This window comes from Melitaea cinxia, chromosome 3 (assembly GCF_905220565.1).
Source record: "Melitaea cinxia chromosome 3, ilMelCinx1.1, whole genome shotgun sequence".
Lineage (NCBI taxonomy): Eukaryota > Metazoa > Arthropoda > Insecta > Lepidoptera > Nymphalidae > Melitaea > Melitaea cinxia.
In genome coordinates, this window is record NC_059396.1 from 19889676 (window position 1) to 19910964 (window position 21289).

General features: G+C 32.9%; 1 protein-coding gene across 1 annotated transcript in view; it reads left to right on the top strand.

Moving 5' to 3' along the window:
• The window catches only part of LOC123668473, a 268966-nt gene that overhangs the window by 22230 nt on the left and 225447 nt on the right, over positions 1-21289 (top strand). The window contains exon 4 of the mRNA XM_045602205.1: positions 18680-18917. Coding sequence (XP_045458161.1) covers positions 18680-18917 — 238 coding nt within the window. The remainder of the gene's footprint in view (positions 1-18679; positions 18918-21289) is intronic.

Here is a 21289-nt window from a genome sequence, read left to right on the forward strand (position 1 = left end):
GTATTTTTTTTTTTTTTGTTTTATGTTTGTTACATCAGAACTTTTGTCTGGGTGGACCGATTTCGATTATTTTTTTTAATCGATAGGTGATGCGTGTCATGTGGTCTCATTTAAATTTAATTGAGATTCGACAAGTAATATAAGTAATTTTAGTTATCGTTAATAATGTTGTATTATAACTCATAACTTTTTACTGGATTTCGATAATTCTTGTTTTAGTCGAAAGCCGAAGCTTGTTTTCTCGTCTCATATAAATTTGATTGAGGTCTGATGACTTCTTTTTGACTTTAAAAATATTTTCGTCTACTTACGTTGTATTACTTGTCGATGTAATTGAAGTGTACTTTTGTTCATTTGCGGGAGAGAAACACAATTATTATGCAAATTGACTTCAGCACATGGCAATATCACGTTAGTGTAAAAAAAGTTTGTTAATCGTATGACTAGCTGCTTCATCATGTCATCATCAGACAAACAGTGCATAATAAAATAAAATAATCATTTGTAGCGTACGTCATTGAATCAGCTGCATGGTTTCATTGCCGTATCTAAGCCACTGTACATAATCTAAGGAGCTAGGTATTACGTGAAGCATAGTCTAGCGTTCGTCTCTCATCGTTTGAGCGATTCAGCCGAGCGAAGTTTTGTGTTCTAAGCCGGGGATTGTACAAATCCGCTTCGATTCCATATGCAGGTAGAGCTTTGTATATCTGTCTCAATTCACTGAAGTGCAAGGATTGCAAGAGAAGAAAACTGGAAAATTATGTCTCGTAATAAACTCCGTAGTATTTGTGAGGATTCATTTAAGTAGATCTTACATCTCGTTCACGGTACATTGGCAAAACCTATATTTTTAGGACTAGGAAAGGAGGAAAAAACTAGATTGAATGCAAAAAAAACCGACTTCAATTACATCGAAAAGTAACACAACGTTGGTAGACGAAAAAATAGTCAAGTAAGTACGCGTTATCAATGATTACTCAAAAAATAATTATAGCATCTCGATTAAATTCAATTGATACCACAAAAAAAAACATCAACTTTAGAATAAAATAAGAATCATTTAAATCGGTACATCCAATGAAAATTTATGCAGTATACCACGTTAGTTGATGAAATAATTGTGTTTGCTCGCAAACGAAAAAAAACCGACTTCAATTACATAGACGAGTAATACAACGTAGATCGACGAAAAAATAGTCAAGCAACTACGCGTTATCAAAGATTACTCAAAAAGTATTTATCAGATGTCGATAAAATTTATATGTGACCACATGATAAACATCAGCTTTCGATTAAATTAAAAATTATCAAAATCGGTACAACCAGTAAAAAGTTATTGCGGATTTTCGAGAGTTTGCCTCGATTTCTCTGGGATCCCATCATCAGATCCTGGTTTCCTATTCATGGTACCAAACTAGGGATATCCCCTCTCCAACAAAAAAAGAATCATCAAAATCGGTACATCCAGTAGAAAGTTATGCGGTATAATACAACGTAGGTCGACGAAAAAAGCGTCAAGTAAAAACGCATTATTAGATATAACTCAAAAAGTAGTAGTTAGATCTCAAATAAATTTAAATGGGACCAATTGGCACACACCACCTTTCGATTAAAACAAAATTTGTCGAAATCGGTCTACCCGGTCAAAAGTTCTGATGTAACATACATAAAAATAATTGTGTTTGCTCGCAAACGAAAAAAAAACCGACTTCAATTACATCGACAAGTAATACAACGTAGATCGACGAAAAAATAGTCAAGCAACTACGCGTTATCAAAGATTACTCAAAAAGTAGTTATCAGATCTCGATAAAATTTATATGTGACCACATGATAAACATCAGCTTTCGATTAAATTAAAAATTATCAAAATCGGTACACCCAGTAAAAAGTTATTACGGATTTTCGAGAGTTTCCCTCGATTTCTCTAGGATCCCATCATCAGATCCTGGTTTCCTTATCACGGTATCAAACTAGGGATATCCCCTTTCCAACAAAAAAAGAATTATCAAAATCGGTAAATCCAGTAGAAAGTTATGCGGTATAATACAACGTAGGTCGACGAAAAAAGCGTCAAGTAAAAACGCATTATTAGATATAACTCGAAAAGTAGTTGTTAGATCTCAAATAAATTTAAATGGGACCAATTGGCACACAAAACCTTTCGATTAAAACAAAATTTGTCGAAATCGGTTTACCCGGTCAAAAGTTCTGATGTAACATACATAAAAAAAATAAAAAAATAAAAAAAAATACAGTCGAATTGAGAACCTCCTCCTTTTTTGGAAGTCGGTTAAAAAACAGTCGAACTGAGAACCTCCTCCTTTTTTGGAAGTCGGTTAAAAATAGTCAAGTGAATACGCATTAATAAATATAACTCAAAAATTAACAGTTAGATCGCAAAATGGGACAATATAACACACATTACCTTTTGATTAAAATAAAAATGGTTGAAATAGGTCCACCCAGTCAAAAGTTCTGAAGTAACATTAAAAAAATACACACGAATTAAGAACCTCCTCCTTTTTGGAAGTCGGTTAACATATACAAACATATGTTCTAAAGCACTACAAAGGTATGTACAAAGAGGTAATCATTGCCAACAATGAAAGGAAAATCGCACGAAACAGCTAACAAAGGAAAGAACCACGACCACATTTAGACAGCTCGGAGCATAAAATTACTAATCACTGAAATTACGAGCAATTATTTTTTATTTGAGCAATATCTTTCTAAATAGTCGTAATATTCGTTAGTCGTAATAATTGAAAATAACGCTTAGCGTTCCCTACAATTAAGGAGATAATGTAAATAAATAAGGCAACAATAACCGTTAATAAGGTCTAATGGCTCAGTTAGTTGACAGCGGAAAGGTCAACTATTAGCTCAGCCATAAGCTACTGCCATACCGTTGGCGTGTTATGTTACCGTTATCTCCTGTGTGAAGGAAGGTTCACTATATATTTCGTTTCGAAATTAATTTGAATGAATACTCCTGTAGCCGAAAATTTCTGTAACAAAAGAAAAAAAAATTAAAACGTGTGTCTTAATGAAATAGGGTTTCCCTCACTTAACGAACATCAAAAAAAAATAAATATTAAAAAAAAGAGTCATGCTACAATATTAACATGAGGTTCTAGTCACTAGTCTTGAGTATTTCTTGAGTATTATTTGACTAGCCCGTTGGCACAGTTTGTAGTGACCCTGCTTTCTGCTCCGAGGGTTGTGGGTTCGATTCCCACCCCGAGTCTGGGTGTAATATAAATATTTATTTATATATTTATATATCTATTATTTGTAAGTATGTTTATCGAAAAAAAAATATGTAGCTGTATACCAGTCGGCTGTAACCTATAACACAAGCGCATTAAGTTGCTTACTTTAGGAACAGACGACCGTGTGTGTATTGTGTAAATATTTATTTATTTATTATTAATTATTTCGATAGATATCGCCTTTCTATGATCTCATCAGATTTATTAAATGCGGGTTAGCGGATATATTCCCTACTATGAGTAACGATCGCTATCAGGTGTACACGATAACAACCGGGATCGATGACTTAACGTGCTCTCCGAGGCACGGTGGGGAGACCCACACGGACTGCACAATCACTCAGACCACGGCAAACATCTTTATGGCCAATACAAAGGTGTGTCATGTGCGGGGATCGAACCCGCCATCGCCAGCTGCCCATCAACAGCTTACAACCAGTGCCATCGCCGTTACGCCAATGAGTCATCACTGTACTTCTATAAAATAAAAACAAAAATCTATTTAATATAATTATATATAGATTCATAGAAATATCATTGAGTATATATAATAAAACGAATTCTCAAGGCAAAAGTAATTTTCGAAATGAGATCAACATACCCACTGATTAACACGTTAAAAAAGCCTTCACATTTGAAATATCATGTTATTATTTAAAAAAGTATTTACTAATCTAATTTACAAATAAAATTGGAAAAAGAAAATTTCTCAATTACGACACTCTTTTATAAATAAATAAAGTAAAAAGAAATGTATATATTACTTGGAGAGTAATAAAGAACTTGATGCCTACTTGTTATATATACATTTTTGATGTTATCGGTAAATAAAGAAGCGACCAATAGGTGAAGTCGCTTTAACTAGAATTTTGATAGACTGTGGGCCAGAATCGATTGAGGGATATTTCGTACATAATTTAGCGATGTAATGGCTGAGGTTAGACTCTCCAAGTTACAAGCGGAATGCGATTACGTACATTTTATTATAAATATTTGAAGTATCAAAATCATAAATATTTTATTCAAACAGGCTATCAAAACACCTTCGAATTATCATTTTAAATATTAACATTTTAATAATTATTAAAAGTTAAGCTACCTTTAATACTAAACGTAGATTCTGCAGAGAAGAATCGGCAAGAATCAGTTCAGTCACTCTTTTAAAAAAATATGTGAGGTAAAATAAAATTAGTAATATCTTTTATGAAATACAGCGTTACTAAATCCAGACGCATTGATCATATCGATCATTATCCCATATTGGTTTCACTAGCATTGCTATTCATGGGATAATTTACTAAGATGACACCGAAAGTTATATGTATTAAAATTAATGTAATTTATATAAAATGTAATAAGTAATATTATGATTTATAATTGTAATCGATCGATTGATTTAGCCCGTAACATCCCACTGGCTGGACATCAGCCTATTTCTTCATGTAGGAGAAAGATAACGATAGACCCTCTGATTACCACACTCAGTATCATTTAATTTAGTAGGAATTAATGACTGAACTACATCTGGACAAAATTGTGATTGAGTGACGACCAAGTAAGTCTCCAGTATTTTTTTTTAATTTTTGATGTTTTAATATTTAATATTCAGTTCGCCATACACGATTGCTTTATCAAGCCTTAATAACGAAGCAAATCTTCGCTCTGAATCTACTAAACCAAGTAGCTACGGATACTGTTTCAAGTGTTCTTTTCAGTTTGTACGATTTTATTTTTGTGTTACCCACACATTAGGAAATTCTAAACATTTTTTAATATCATATCAGAAATCGACCGTTCCAGCGGGGATCGAATCTGCATCTCCGACTGATCATGTCAGTGTCTAGTGGTTGATATAGTTCTATAACGAAACAATTATTTTGGATTTGATCGCGGTTTGTTAGGTTTTTTACATACCCGAAGTTTCGGATAATTTACAGCAACCATGGTCATGGGAGGACAACCCCCGTTGTTTCATTATAATAATTCTATAACTTATTTTAAAGTAATAATAGTACTTAAAATCAGTTTAATTTATATTCCCGCTGCCGCTTGTAAATTGAGTACACGTAATTGTAGTTAGCGTTGGACTCGGAACGAACTATTATTTGCCCACTTATTACCTCCCGGACGTATGAACTGCTTTGGGGATCATTATTTCATAAAATGTGTGTGCAACTGAACTAACTTGTGTTTACCGTCCGACATGGATCGTGTTTTTTACTATTTCTTTATGAATCAAACTTTTTTCAGAAACGAAATATAGTATGTAAAAAGTAAAATATGGATTTGTACAGAAATCATAGGTACCTTCTAACTTCTGTGATAATTGCTTTAAAATTATCTTCGTTTTACCGAGCTTTTAGTTGTGCGTGTGTGCGTGTGTGTGTGTGTGTCTGTGTGTGTGTGTGTGTGTGTGTTTGTGTGTAGTTTATGTTTTTATTAATTTATTTACACTTTCACACAACAATACAAATAGTAGCAATACATGACATTAGGAAATTACAAGTTGCGTCAGTTATAACAGGCGGCCTTATTACTGTGTAATACTTGATTACGTAAAACTGATTTGAGCGATAGTGAAGAAGCAGTCCTAGCAAGACATTGTTTCTAGCGCATTTATCTGCAAATGTAGTAAAATTAAATAAATTAATAAATATCTTATAGCAAACAAACACGTTCCTAAGTTAAACAATATAATGCTTATGTAATATATATATCACACCCAAACTCAGGCAGCAATTGAATCCGAAACCCACGGAACAGAAAGCAGGGCACTACAGCCTGTGCCAAACCGGTTAGTCAAATAATTCTAAATAATCCTTGATATAGTAACTAAAGATGTATTTAATTTTAGATATCAACTCATTGTACGTCTTAACACGTGCATATAATCAATATGTCTGTACAAGTTCGACGCACAATTGTGCACAAAATGCCAAAAATAAAAGAGAGAAAAAGGAATATTACATTCGATCACGAATTCCGATTTGTAGGAATCAAATACCACACCACACTCGAAATCTATTAACATTTCCTCTGAGATAATACCCGAATATCTAAACAAGAGCAAAGTAACAACGGGTGGCCAGCCGAAACCCTCTCATTAGAATAGCGGCCATTAAATGTAAAATAACGTTACGATACCGCCCTAAATTTTACTGAATTTTAACCTTTACCACTAACATCATACGAGCGATAATTGCGTAAAGGCATTCCGTTATACGAAACCATTCACCATTTAATTTTGGACCGTAGGATTTTGAAATGTAATGTTTAAATTTTATTTACGAAAAATATTTGTTTGTAAATAGGACACTTTCATTTGTGGATTCACATTGAGAGTTTAATAAGACTTACTGATCCATTTATCTCAAAGCCTGTACTAATGATGATAGATTCATTAAATTTTCCAAAAGCTTTTACAGTGTTAACAGTCAATGATTAATTAAGGTTAAAAGTGGTACGAGTGTCTGAGTTTTATTAAGCCAGATGAACCAAAATTTGCCTTTAGGCTTTGGATACAACTGTTTAGTAACGTATTCCTGTAAATGTAGATATGAAATTGAGTATCAAAAATGGTATAAAAACTCGTTTGAAAGTGTTTCTAAGTTTGAAACTGTTTAACTGAGGTAGGGCATAGTAGGAAATTTCCTTCTCAAAATATGGAGCAGCCCGACTGAGGTAGTCGACCTTGCAGAAAACCACAACGAAATAATACTGTTTTCAAGCAGTTTTGTGTTCCTGTTGGTGAGTAAGGTTACCAGAGCTCCTAGTCGGAATCGGGGATAGGGTCGGCAACGCGTTGTCTATGCTTCTGGTGTTGCAGACGTCTGTAAGCTATGGTAATTATGGTATTAAGATACATCGAACGTATCATATGATAAGTTTTTAAGTATAGTATTATATATGCATAGTAATTGTGACCCACCCTATCCTCCCAACCTTAGTAAAAACTCCAACTTACTTTTAATCCAGTCTGTAATTGTAGAAATTTATATTTAAACCAGCGACCCGCCCCGGCTTCGCTCAGTTGCAATAACTATCAGTGTTTCTCTATTATAATATGCATGTATTATACATATAAACCTCTCTCTGGAATCACTCTATTTACTAAAAAATCGCATCGAAATCCGTTATGTAGTTTTAAAGATCTAAGCAAACAAACAGATGAAAGCGACTTTGTTTTATACTACGTAATGATTTTATCTGGTACAAAGACTATGTTTCTAGTTTTTTTTTGTTATTATATTAAGTTAAAAGTATAATAAATTGCTAATTGACTGGATAGGTAATATCGTTCTAAGAATAAAAAATACTTTAGAAAAAGGTGGATTACAAAATGTATTTTAATTAATTTTACCCGTTATATTTAAGTTTGATTTTATTTGTTTTCTTCGAAAAAGTTGTTACTTGAATTTCAATTTAATCTAATTTCTTTGCTTGAATTGATAATTTATCTAAGTTTAATTTTGTAAATTTTAATTTTTTCTTGTCCTTATTAAATTTCCTTTATAGTTTATTCAATTTGATTACATGTGATAAGTAATTATTAGAGTAATAATTATTTTAATGTAAATACAAATTACTTTTTTTACATGTTTGTAAATGCCAAGTATTAGGACATCATAATCTAAAGAAGTCTCTTTCATAGATCTCAATTCTATTTAATTACACAGAGAGAAGGTTTCAAGTAAAATCAGTGTTACTGCTGCTTATAATAATATTTGTTTTTTTTTTCTATTCTTTAAGTAAAGACATAATCATCTCAGTGCTTACTAAGCGTTATGTTATTGGTAGGGAGCTAGACTTCAGGAAAATTTACTCCATTGATTTAAATACACAAATAAAAATATAATTTATCTTCATAGTAATTATAGCAATTTTAGCAGTGGATTTATTTCATTAAGATAATTGTCGAACAGCTACGTCACTTATGAATTTCTACCAAACAACATGTATTAATTGAAATTCAAGAAATGAAAATACCATCAACATCACTACCACTTTATCTCGAATAGAAGTAATTTAAGCCGCCAAGGAAAAATTTATATCGAACCTGGCATAAGCCATTAATATTAACCGTATTCAAAAAATATAACCCACAGGTTAAGCCGTACCGCGAGGTACACGGACATAAAAAATAAATGTCCAATGTTCAAGCCTTGTTTCTTCGTAATAAAAGTTAGCACGAATCCAAAACGCCTTATACATTTTAATGCCTAGCTTTTTTTGGGATGAGCTGCGTGACAAAACACCTTTACGTGACGCGCGTATGTCCGACGCCCAGTTTCGGCTTTCTTACGTGCTAGTAATATAGACACACCAATTTTTCAGCAACTTTTTTTGCTGAACACCGCCGATGCCCCGAAAACCAATTTATCAATGTCTGGTCTATTAATCTTCGAGCTTTTATTGCTTGCCTGAAATATACTTTTGCGGTATTCCCATTCTTGCTTGTAGATCCGAATTTCAGTTGTTGCGGTTTTTTAGAGGATAATAATATTTGCGATGCATGAATACCAAATTTAGCTATAAATTGGGTATTAAAAATGAAAAATTAAAATCGAAATAGCCACATTCAAATAGACTTCGAAAGCGCCTTCAAAACATCATCTTACAAATCAAAATTTTAATCATTATTAAAAGTGGAGCTACCACCGATTCGAAATGTAAATTCTGCAGAAGAATCGGTAAGAAACTCTGCAGTTATTATCTTTAAAAAATTAACTGTTGGATAAATATATCGCTAGGTTTTATAATTCAAGTCCCTTAACAATTTGTTTTAGTAATATGCAGTTTGTCTCTAGAGTATGTATGACATTGATACTGTACAAATGAGCTGCATTTGAGGACAGGTTTTGAACGAAGTTGATAATCAGCTGATATATACAATATTAGATTTAACAGAGAGTAGAGAAAACGAAAGCACAGTACATCAATGTTGATGTCACTTAATTGGTTACTCATATAATACCAACCCAAAATAATTAGTATTTTTTGCCATCGAGCTAGTAGGTGACCAACTATACATTCCAGCGGTATTTACTACATTTATAAATCATCATCATCATCACTTCAGCCTATTGCAGTCCACTGCTGGACATAGGCCTCCCCAAGTTCACGACATACATCCCGGTTTTCCGCAATCCTGATCCAGCCTAAACCGGCTATCTTACGTAGATCGTCGGTCCAACGGGCCGGAGGACGTCCACGAACTACTACTATGAAATAGAACTAAACAGAAAAGAAATTTTAATTTTAAATGAATTCGTTTTCAAGCTAAAAAAGTTATGTATCTAAAACGTTCTTTCCGCAAGCTAGCAAACAATTTCGTTTGTACAGGACTCACGGCGTTTGTCTTTTCGAAATCCCAATATTTCGACGACGTTTCACATGTCACGATCACAAATTACCCACCGGTGTCAGTGACCGTAAAAGCATTAAAACTTATATTGAAAACTTGTAATTTTCAAGTTAAGAATTTAAGAAAAAAATTACAAAAAATATTTCACCGCAAGCATATAAACCTCCACAATGTTTTAACAAACAAAGCCATCACTCTCTAAAGTCATAAATAAAGTGGAGCACACATTTATTACGTGTATCAAGGAAGTGCTGTGGAGTGAAGGCGTGCAAATGTTTCGAAGGCGATAAATCTCTATCCGGAAAACTGGCGGCATGAATCATAGGGCTCTGGTTCGCTTCGAGGGCGCTTCGCAAGTAGGTTGAGTGCCACGAGTGGTACCACGTTCAGTTCAGACATGCCGTTATTGGATTCTAGATCTAAAGTGTGGTATCCGTTTATCTACGGATTAATCGGTAAAAACAAAATGATTAAAACGGAAAGTCTAATTAATGTATGATACAAATTGTTTTTAGCAAAAAAAAAAGAAAACGGAATAATCTGAAAATCAAGCAGATTAAAAGTAATTCTTAGAAAGGTTTTCATTATATACAGAATTACGTTTTAAATCATTAAGTTTTCATGAATACATTTACAAATGTTATAGAAACACATTTTATTACCACAATATACCAAAGTATCATGTTACTATCAAAATGGTTATACATTTTAAATTTCTTTTTTATTGTGTCAAATCGATTCACAAAAAGCCTATCCGAAAGAAATTCATTAATACGATAACGTCATACGATGTTTATCCGAAAGTGACAGTCACGTCTGTCGTGAGAAACAACAATTGAATAATATAGTATTTGCCGAATATTACAATATTCTCGTGAATATTATAATATTTGACGTGAGGCTTTGATCGCTGTACGCTTTGATTCATTATTCGCTGAAGAGAAAATAGCGGCCTGCGAGCGACAGCTGGATACCGATAATTGACAATGTGTGTGAGTCGAATTGAATAAACTCATGGTTCATTTCTCACTGATTTTTACGGTTTTATATCCGCGAGGCAAAAAATCGAAAAGCCAATCTTTTATCTCAAATATCTGTAGGTACTTTTGGTTCACGCTGATCGTTCGGAATTAGAGAATTCGTGTATCCATAATATCAGCAGATCAGTTTATATTGATAAAAATTCATATGATATTTTCTAATGAGATAGGGCTAACATAATTTGATTTATTGGCATCTTTTAATCTACTAATACTTCAAACACACCAAGTTTACCAGTATCGTCGAAAAATTGAACCAACAAATTTATAAGTAAACCAGTCACTTCACTTCAGTCTATCGCAGTCCACTGCTGGACATAGGCCATCACAAGTTCGCGCCAAAAATGGTGTGAACTCATGTGTCTTGCCCATAGTCACCACGCTGGGCAGGCGGGTTGGTGACCGCAGGGCTGGCTTCATCGCATTGAAGAAGCTTCTGACTTTCTTCGGCCTGTGTGTTTCAAAGCCAGCAGTTGGATGGCTATCCCGTCATCTGTCGGTTTTTACACAAGTAATTGTCAACAAATCATCCTTAAAATTTATTTCCCTAAGAAAAATTTATAATAATATTGAAGATCATAATGGAAACACAAAAAAAGATTTATATGATGACGTAATTCTGATTAATGGAAGAAATATGTATGAAGGTGGAACAAACAAGCGACGAGATGATTTCATCGAACGTCGAAAGCCGCAAGGGAGCGAGGTGGCATGTTTAAATTTGCCATCCTGCATCTTTCCTAACTATGTCGCTCATATTTGATAAACAAATATAAAAATAAGAAGCGGCGACGAACGAGGACCGCTGAATAATGGAAACGGTAGATGAGATCAGTATTGAAGCGGCTTTGTGTTTTCGTTATTTTTGTGTACACAATATTTCTCTTGATATAGCGTGTATAGTTTTTTTTTTTTTTTTAATATCCTTACCTTACAAACAGTCGTCTGTTACTAAGGTAAACAATTTGAAGTTTGTGTTGTAGGTAACAGACGCCTGTTATACGTAGCTACATTTTTTTTGTAGCATGTAATTTGTTTGTAACATGTAATTATATCATCTATATATGAAAACGTACATTACATTTATACTCGGAATGGGAATCGTACCCATATGCCCTGGAGCAGAAATCAAGGCCGCTGCACACTGCGCTGATAGGCTATTTTTTAAGAGAGATGATGGATATATTCTCTACTATGAAAAACGATCGCATGTGTATATGATAACAACCGGGACCGACGGCTTAACGTATTCTCCTAAGCACGATGGGGAGATCCATAAAGACACACATCTAAACTGGAAAGATATGTTTGTACAAATACAAATATCCATTCCGAACAGGAATCGAATCCGCAAACCGTCGATGTTTAGGCGTGTACATGGCGCACGCACAACTACACCAGATTGGTCCAGATTGGGATTGTTGTTTATAAGAAATGTCTAGTTTTGATGACCAATTTGTTATTCTGCGAATTAATCCCTAATCTCATTTTTACTGATTTTTCCTAGAAAAGACAGTTCTGAATAAAATTATCCCAGTTTTGTTGCCTGCAAACAAATATTAATATTTAATAAAATACTGTTTTTGAAAATGAACCATATAATATAACTGTCACCGTCGCAAATTGATGGAATAAAAGTTACTGGCACTTTTTAGGTACTATTTGATAATATTTCAAACCCTTTCCACGGTATATTTAAATTCCTAATTATTGGTCCTATTATTTAATTATCCTTTCTAAACTATTAATAGTAATAACTAATCATCTTTACTGTCCTTGTTGTAAAGTCTTATCCTTATGTTCTTAGTGAGACATAAAGGGGCCAATTTGTATCTATTTTCCTGTTTTATACTACGCTGTTATTCTTGTAATTGTTTCTGCACCGTTCTCCAAACAAATAAATAATAATAAGAGTCTTGAAGAATTAAAGTGTTCCAAAGATACACGTTTTTAGTTTTCATTTAACAACCAAACCAACTATAAAAACTATCAACCAACCAACAAAGAAGCACCAAGGTAAATTAAGCTGTAAGTCCTACATGGACAAAAAACCTTCGCCCAACAATGGGACATTATAACCAACTAATTAAGTTCATTTCAACGAAACTTGAACAAAATGTCGTGCAAATTCTTTATTTAGGTAATACTAACGCAATGGATCCCGTTATCCTCAATAAACCCGGTAACACGAACATAACAGGTATTACCTTTGCTTCAAATTATTGGAAATAAACAAACGCTTCCGTCAAAAATATTAATACCTGTAACATCAGTCACTCTAAGCCGTCAGATGCGATGACGGATGAAAGTGAACAACAAACAAGGCTTGTCGATTTATAGCGGGTGCCATTTTATTTTTATACTCTCGCAGCGTTGGATTCGCGTATTGTTTTGAGTAATTGCATACATTTCTGTTTTTGAATTTTGATTTTTTTTTTATTTCGAGTGTTTTAACTAACCCTTTTATTTGTGCCATTTTGTTTTGAGTCAGAATTCTTTATTGGAATTTTTATATTCAATTTTTGATTGTCCGTATTGAAATTCGTAGAAAAATTAATAATATTGAAGTATTTGTATTACAAAATATGGACGTTATATCAAACATTTGATATTTGGCATAGGTTTAGAGTTGTATTTATCTTAGGTATCTACTCATAGTCAATCAAAACCTCGTGCCAAATTTACTTATGAACGTAAAAGTTTTTCGTTGGTATAAATTTTAATGTTGTATTAGAAATGTGATTTGCTAATGAGAAGCTGACTAAATTCAAAATAATTAACTTTTTTGGATATATTATTATCAGTAACAGTGGCATAATTTTGAAAACATAAAAAAGAAATAAATATGAAGAATAAAAAACAAGTGTGCTTTAGAAAACGCGACTGAATAAAACTTCTTTAGCAATATACCTGAACTGCGTCTTAGATATACGAAACGTAACTGGCTATGAGAATAAAGAGAGAAAGAAAATGAGCGCTCGCACCTCTCCCTTGCTCCGTTCACCTGGCCCGACCAAACTTTTTGAAACTCTCTCGTCACATATTTACTAGCTTACATCCCGACCTAATAATACCAGCTTAATAAATTTAATATATACCAGCTCACATCCCGAGTCAAGCGCGCGTAAAAAAGTTTTACTTCAATAAAAAAAAGGGACAAACTAAATACATAATAAGAATAAAATAATCCGTTATCCTCTAAATAAGTAGCATTAAGAAAAAAACAGACGAATCAAGATTTAACAATTGGGGAGAATGTGAAGAAAGGCGAAAGAGGTCACGTGCTTAAAAAGGCAGTGATGTCACGTCGACACGCTAAAGGCGCTGCTGCGTGGGTACCGAGCTAAGGGAATGTAGCAAATTGACAAAGGGCAGATCTCATCGTTTCGCGACTGAAGGCGAGTGAGGTGCCACCCGGAATACGGGATGAGGAACCGGCTTGAAATAAATATATTGGGAAACAAAGCTGGGTTAAGAATACTCGCAGCTACTAAATATAGTGGGATCTGTTCAAATATTGATTTACAATTGTGTTAGAATCTTGTGATGCTTTTCTTGATGTTACAAAAGTCTAATAGGCTTTGTGTGAAAAAAAAATATATAAAGAGAAATGATTGATGTGTGGTGTATCGTAGGTAAAGATATATGTACGTATAGTGTATAAATAAATAATAAATAAATATCTACACAATCTTGGGGAGGCTTATATCTAACAGTAGACTGTGATAGGCTGAAGTGATGATTGATTAAAAGTACATTCCACTGTAACAGTGTTACTTATTAAATATGATATAATTATAAAATGAAACTCGAAATTGCTTTAGGAATCCACCTTATTAAGATTTTTCTCCGGTGATCATTTTCTAAACAAATACTCGTCGCGTTTTTATGAAATAACTCACTAAATAGCTATTATAAATCTGAGCGGAGATGCTAAGTATTTGTGTCACATTTTTCTTTCATAATTCGCGTGAATATTTTGCTAAGATAAAACGGTAAAAAAAATTACCTTCCTATTAGAATGTCGTAAATATTTTCCTTCAACTCTCTTTTCATTACAAGCTTTGTTTAGTTTTTTATTTTTGGTTACAGTAATATTAATTTACTGAGAATTAATTAAATAATTTAACTCAGATATTTCCTTTAACCATCTCTCTTTATAAATTATTTTTTGCTTTAACCACAATTAATCAATATTTTACAATACCCAATTATGTTCATTGTATTACATTGACGCTGATATTTATATTGCACAAATGAAAGATTTTTTGTTATAAAGATATGGCTTATAAATGTCCCGCTACTAAGAAAAAGTTTAAGGATTAAGAATAAATAGAAAAATTTAGAATTCATTCTCTAGTGTCTGGGAAAATTCAATTTATTCAGAAGGTTAGACTTTATTAAGCTCCGGGACATGATGCAAGATCTTTTTAAACGGAAACACATCTAAGTAAGACTGTAGTTTTCAAACGTCACAGATGTAAGTGATAGAAACTATCTACATGGAAATAAAACCGATGAGCGGAAAAATAAGACCCTCACTATATTTCATGTTGTAATCCCTTTTTACGGTTATACACTCTTTTCTCTTTGTGCCTCTTGCCATTTTAATTTTCTACGTTATTGTAGAGTTATGGGTCATATGAGGTTCTATATGATTTATGGTGGGGATCAGCCGTTCGTGGTTCTTGTTTGTTTTAACTGGGACTAAAATTTATCTGATAAAATATTGTATGGGCAATTGTGTTAGCAAGAATTTCGTGATTGTAATATGTAATGTTTTATACTTTTTTGTTTTATTTGTGTGATTATGTTGATGATTTTGTTTTTTATTTTAAGGTATTGATATCAAAGTGTAAACTTAGGGATGTTATAAGTTTTACGGCTTCCTCTACCCCACCTTTAGCTTCGTAGGCTGTAAATTAATAGACAGATTTATGTAAAGTGTGATTGTGTGATGGCTAGATATTCGTTATTTACCAATCAAACTCTAATGAGCTGATTTTCTTTAACCCTAAATAGTTTCTAAATTGCTTACAACTACAAATATATGTTTCAAAACCTAAAATGAAAAAAATACCGACTTCAATTACATCGAAGAACTACGAAACTACGAAACCTACGATTACTACAAAAAAATAGTGAAGTAAATACGTGTCATCCAAAATTACTCAAAAAGTAGTTATCAGATGTCCATCAAATTTAATATCGATCAAAATTTAAAGTCGACCAAATGAAAAAGCATCACCTTTCGATTAAATCAAGAATAATCAAAATCAGTACACCAAGTATAAAGTTATACGGTATAATACAACGTAGATCGAGGAAGAAATCGTCAAGTGAATACGCATTATTAGATATAACTCAAAAAGTTCTTGTGAGACCCCAATTAAATTTAAGCGAGACCACATGCCACGTACCACCTTTCGATTGAAAAAAGATCATCAAAATCGGTTCACCCAGTCAAATGTTCTGAGGTACATAAAAATACAATCGAATTGAAAACCTTGTCCTTTTTTGGGAAGTCTGTTAAAAAAGACACTTAGTGTCGATGGATCTCTAAAATACTCGTAAATGTCTTCACGTTCAGAAATCTTCAGAATACCCATTTTATTCTTTAGGAAGTAATCAATTTCTTTTTACTGTGACTTATCTGAATATTGTGCTGTGTGGCTACGGCACCAAAGAATATAGACACTCCCTCTCTTCCCGTGGTGGGTGGACTAAGGGATAACACAGTTCCACTACCACCTTAGAACTTAAGAAGCCGATCGATGGCAGGATAACCATCTAACCGCTGGCTTTGAAACACACAGGCCGAAGACGGGCAGCAGCGTCTTCGGTGCGACAAAGCCAGCCCTGCGGTCACCAATCCGCCTGCCCAGCGTGGTGACTATGGGCAACACACATGAGTTCACGCATTTTTGGCGCGAACTTGTGGAGGCCTATGTCCAGCAGTGGACTGCAATAGGCTGAAATGATATCTGAATATTGTTAGCTCTTAAGGATAAATAATCGAAACTAAAAGAGTCATTACGCCCTCGCAACACACGTATATTCGCCCTTGACACGCTACATACACTTACATAGTTTCAATATTACACCTGGATACTAAATATTTATATTCGAGAGCTATATAAATGTTTAGTATAGAGAGCAAATACAAATATAGCTACTCCTAATATTTTAGATTCAAATTTCGAATGATGAAAAAAAAATATTCCGAATAAATACCGGTTTTCGAGCACTAATTTTCCGTTAAAAGCTTACAGAACGATTCGGAGAGAGTTTATTAAAATTAACGCTAAGTACAACATTTTTGCTGAGAGTTTTTGATAAATATAAAAAAATTGAGAGGTCATGATGAAAAATGGATGTTTTTGTTTGATAAAGAGGATTATTGTAGCGTTCGTTTTATCCTTTCTTGTGGATTAGGAACTTTGTAATTGTTTGAGGTTTAATTACTTAAAAGCTTTTTTGAATTTTATATATTTTTTAATGTTATGATTCAGCATCTCGTCTTCAAGTTGAAGCAGATGTCTGAATGTTCACTGAACGCTGTTTAGTTTTAATTAGGACACTTTTGCTGAACCACAATTACCTTACTATGCAGTCTCATTTAAATTTATTTTCTACTGAAAATAATTAATATAATCATAAGAATTGCATTAATGATGAGCTTAATTCAATTAATTCAACTATCAAGTTTAGTGTCACTAATTTGTGTGGATAATTCATTTTATATTTTTTTTTCTCGTTTTATTTTATTTCAATTCATTAAAACCAGACCGTTCTGGTGTAGAGGTTATTGGAGCGGATGTTTGTGTTTGTACAAATATTTTTAGTGGTTTGGGTGTTTGTTCTTTTGGTTTGCGCTTCACCTCGGACTTTTCCGGTTTTTATTTCAACAATCTGATGAATGCTTAGAATAGAATGTACAGTATGTTTATATTTTTAATATTATTGTTACAATTTACTCACATTTTAACTGTAATGATTATTGTAATCCTAAAATTTGACTATTTTAAGTTAAGAAAAGAAAGTTAAATTGTCTACGCGTAATATTACAGTGCTTACGGCGTTGCTGATAGCAATATTCTTAACATTATCAGTCGGAGACGCGGTTTCGAAACCCGCTGGAGCGGTCAATTTTTGATATGATATTCAAAAATGTTTAGAATTCCTAATGTGTGAGTAACACAAAAATAAAATCGTAGATAGCAATATTCTTGTTACACGCATACAAACAAATATTCCAGATACTCGCATTTTTAAAAACAACTCCCAAAAATACAAATCCAAGATTTATTATTATTATTATTTTATTATTTTTTTTATATATTTTTTATATTTTATTGATTTCAAATTTGTAATCTTTAGTTGAAAATTCCTGATACACGTTGAATATACTCAATATCGCGTTAAGATGTATGAGAACTTATCGAACTGATCCTGTTGTAACGTGTGACTGTGGTCTTGTAAATATCTGTATCGAACATACTCGTATGTACCTTTCATTTGCAAATATTTTATATCTCAGAAATGTGCAATTTTTCACAACTGTTGATTGTGTTACAATTTTTATGTAACACAAAGAAAAATCTCTAATTTTTGTTTTACACGTGTGTGGTGTACATGTACGTATGTGAGTATAATATGTTCATATGTATGTTACATAACGTTTTTGCGTCCCATCCCACACTCCTTTGTAAGTCTCCTGCCCAAAGGTTGCTTGGAAGAGATCGCTGTATTAGCAATAAGGCCGCCTGTTGCGACTAATGCAAATTCTATTTTTCTGTTAAAACCTTGTATTGGTTTGCGAAAGTGTAAATAAATAAACAAATAAATAAATACTATTTTTTTTTATTATTTAATTCGTGTTGAAATAAAGCAACCATACAAGACCGTAGAGTATAAACTGTTCATACCTGTATATATTTTGTCAATCACGATTTGACCACCCAAGCAACTACTCGAAACATCAAAATTTCAAACAGTCCAATAAAATAAAGTTACCTTGTTTCAGTTTCGACGTACGCGGCAAGCATATATCGGAAGCGACGCACTGGTCTGCTCCAGAAGTGTTTGGACCTCGAGCACATTTCTCCACCTCACCGCCTCCAGCATCACTCCTCGTCAGAGATGTCAAGAGAAGAGATGAAGGCGTCTACCGCTGTCGTGTCGACTTCCGCAACACACAGACCACCAGCTTTAGATACAATCTCACTGTTGTTGGTTAGTATTATTGTTGTTATGAATATTTATATTTGAATAGCGTAAATGATGTTGTGTCTGCAATCTGACCATAGTTGGTAATCATTCTTGACTTTGGATTCACAGACACATATTTTTCAGTTCTTAATATGAAATTTAATAATAAATTGAGGTAATATTTAGTGCTTTTTTATTGTTATGTAAAATTTAAAATGAAATTCAGAAATACTCAAAAAAGTTAGACTTCATTATAGAGATTTCATCAATACACACAATCAATTTCAATACTTTTGCAATGTCTCGTGTAATAATGTGTAAAGTTGGAGTCTGCTGACAGAAATCTGTTATTAATTTCATTACAAGACTTAATTAAAAGTCTCAAACTTGAAAACAATTATTGAAATTATCAAAGCGAATTGTCTTCGTTTCGCCCTCCTACTCAGAATAGTGTGTATGTACACATATGTCTGTATTGTACGTCCCGTTTCATAATGTGTAAAGTTGGAGCCTGCTGACAGAAATCTTTTAATAATTTCATTACGAGACTTAATTAAAAGTCTCGGACTTGAAAACAATTACTGAAATTGTCAAAGCAAATTGTCTTCGTTTCGCCCTTCTACTCAGAATAGTGTGTGTGTACATATGTCTGTATTGTACGCAACCCCAACAAAGTTCGTCTCGTTAGTATCTCGTACACACGAATTATTGTCGAGGAGTGATCGATAGCCCGAAGTTTGTAGGAATGTTCAATCAACGTCTCTTTTACCCCATATTCATCAACCAAGTAGGTTATATTAATTTAATTAACATACTCTGCTAGGATTTCCTCAGCGTTATAAATAACTGTCATTTAATTAGTATAACGTATAATATCGTGATAAACAATTTTACTTAGTACGAGATGTGTCTTAGTAAACGACAGTTTGAGAAGCGGTAATGAAATAGTTTGTAGCTTGGATTAGACTGCAGCATGTCTTAGTAATGATCTCATACATTACACCATTTGAAAGTGATTTTGAAAACCAATTATAATCGAAATGTATTTAATATCAAAGAAACGTCTAGAAAAACGAGATTCTGCAACAATATCAACTCAAATCATCATACTCACATTTTGCACTATTTTTTTATCAGCATCTGCTATTTTATAAAATTTTACTGACTATCAATTTTAGTTAAAATGCTTCTTAACATTTGACCTGCAGGATCCAAAAGAATCAAAAATTAATCATTTATCGCGAATTTTAATTTGCTTATAATCGTTATTAGTGTTTGTGCGAAAAAATAAGCTTCAACCTGAAAACGAATATTAATTTGTATAAAAATGTTATGTCGAATCTAAAGTTTGATATCAAACAAATTTCGATCATCATTACTGTAGAAAGTTCGTTGATAGACACAAATTCAAATATAGAGAAAAAATCTAATATTATAAATGGCACGTGTTGCCTTTATTCATAGATAGATATCAATCGATGAGCGTGAAGTTTTACTTTCATGTTAACTTTAAAAGAGTATCCGATGACCTTATGAAATGCCATGGAAATGCTAATAGCTATCGTTCCTCGCACCTGAACGTGATAACTGCGGATAAATGTCAGAGTGGAAATAACGTATTATTTTCATGCGTAAAAATAATGGGGCCTATTGGAATGGAAGCGATAGTAGAGGAGCTAGCGAGCGACACTCGAATGCGTTCGCAAAATAGAAGTGATTATGCTGTTGTACACATTGATCGGATTATGTTCGCTTATAAATGTTTTTCTCATTTTTTAATAATTTATTTGAATGGTAATGTCTGTGAAATATTTATTGCATTGTACTTTTTTTCATATATAAATAATTTCATACACTATTTTAGTATAATAATTTGTTTTTTACGTATATATAATTACATTGGAACCAAAAAGTTTTTCTTTAATTTTTAAAATAGATAAGATATAAAAATTACATCCTGCCTTAATATTTTATATGTTTATTTATTACAGTATTTCTAATTCATAAAAAAAAGATTTTAAGCTATTACAAAATCTTTAAGCAGCGTAGCTCTTAGTAATACAATACAGTAATATCGAGTTTTTTTCAAGAGACAAACCAAATAAGCATGTAGCTATAGTTGTTAGTTTCGTACACAATAATATATCAACCGACCTGTTATTTGCTTGTGAGTTTTGAAAATATATTTTCAACTTTCACGAAAAGTATAATAGCCACGAAGCAAAAACTAATCACTTAAGTAGAAACGCATTTCAACATTGCCTTGCTTCACTCACACGGACGAATGAAACTATACACTATAGTAAAATAACTAGATGAAATATTACCTCTAAAACCGGAGATCAAAAGAATATTATTTCACTTAATATTAGGAAAGGTAAATATGATGAATTTTG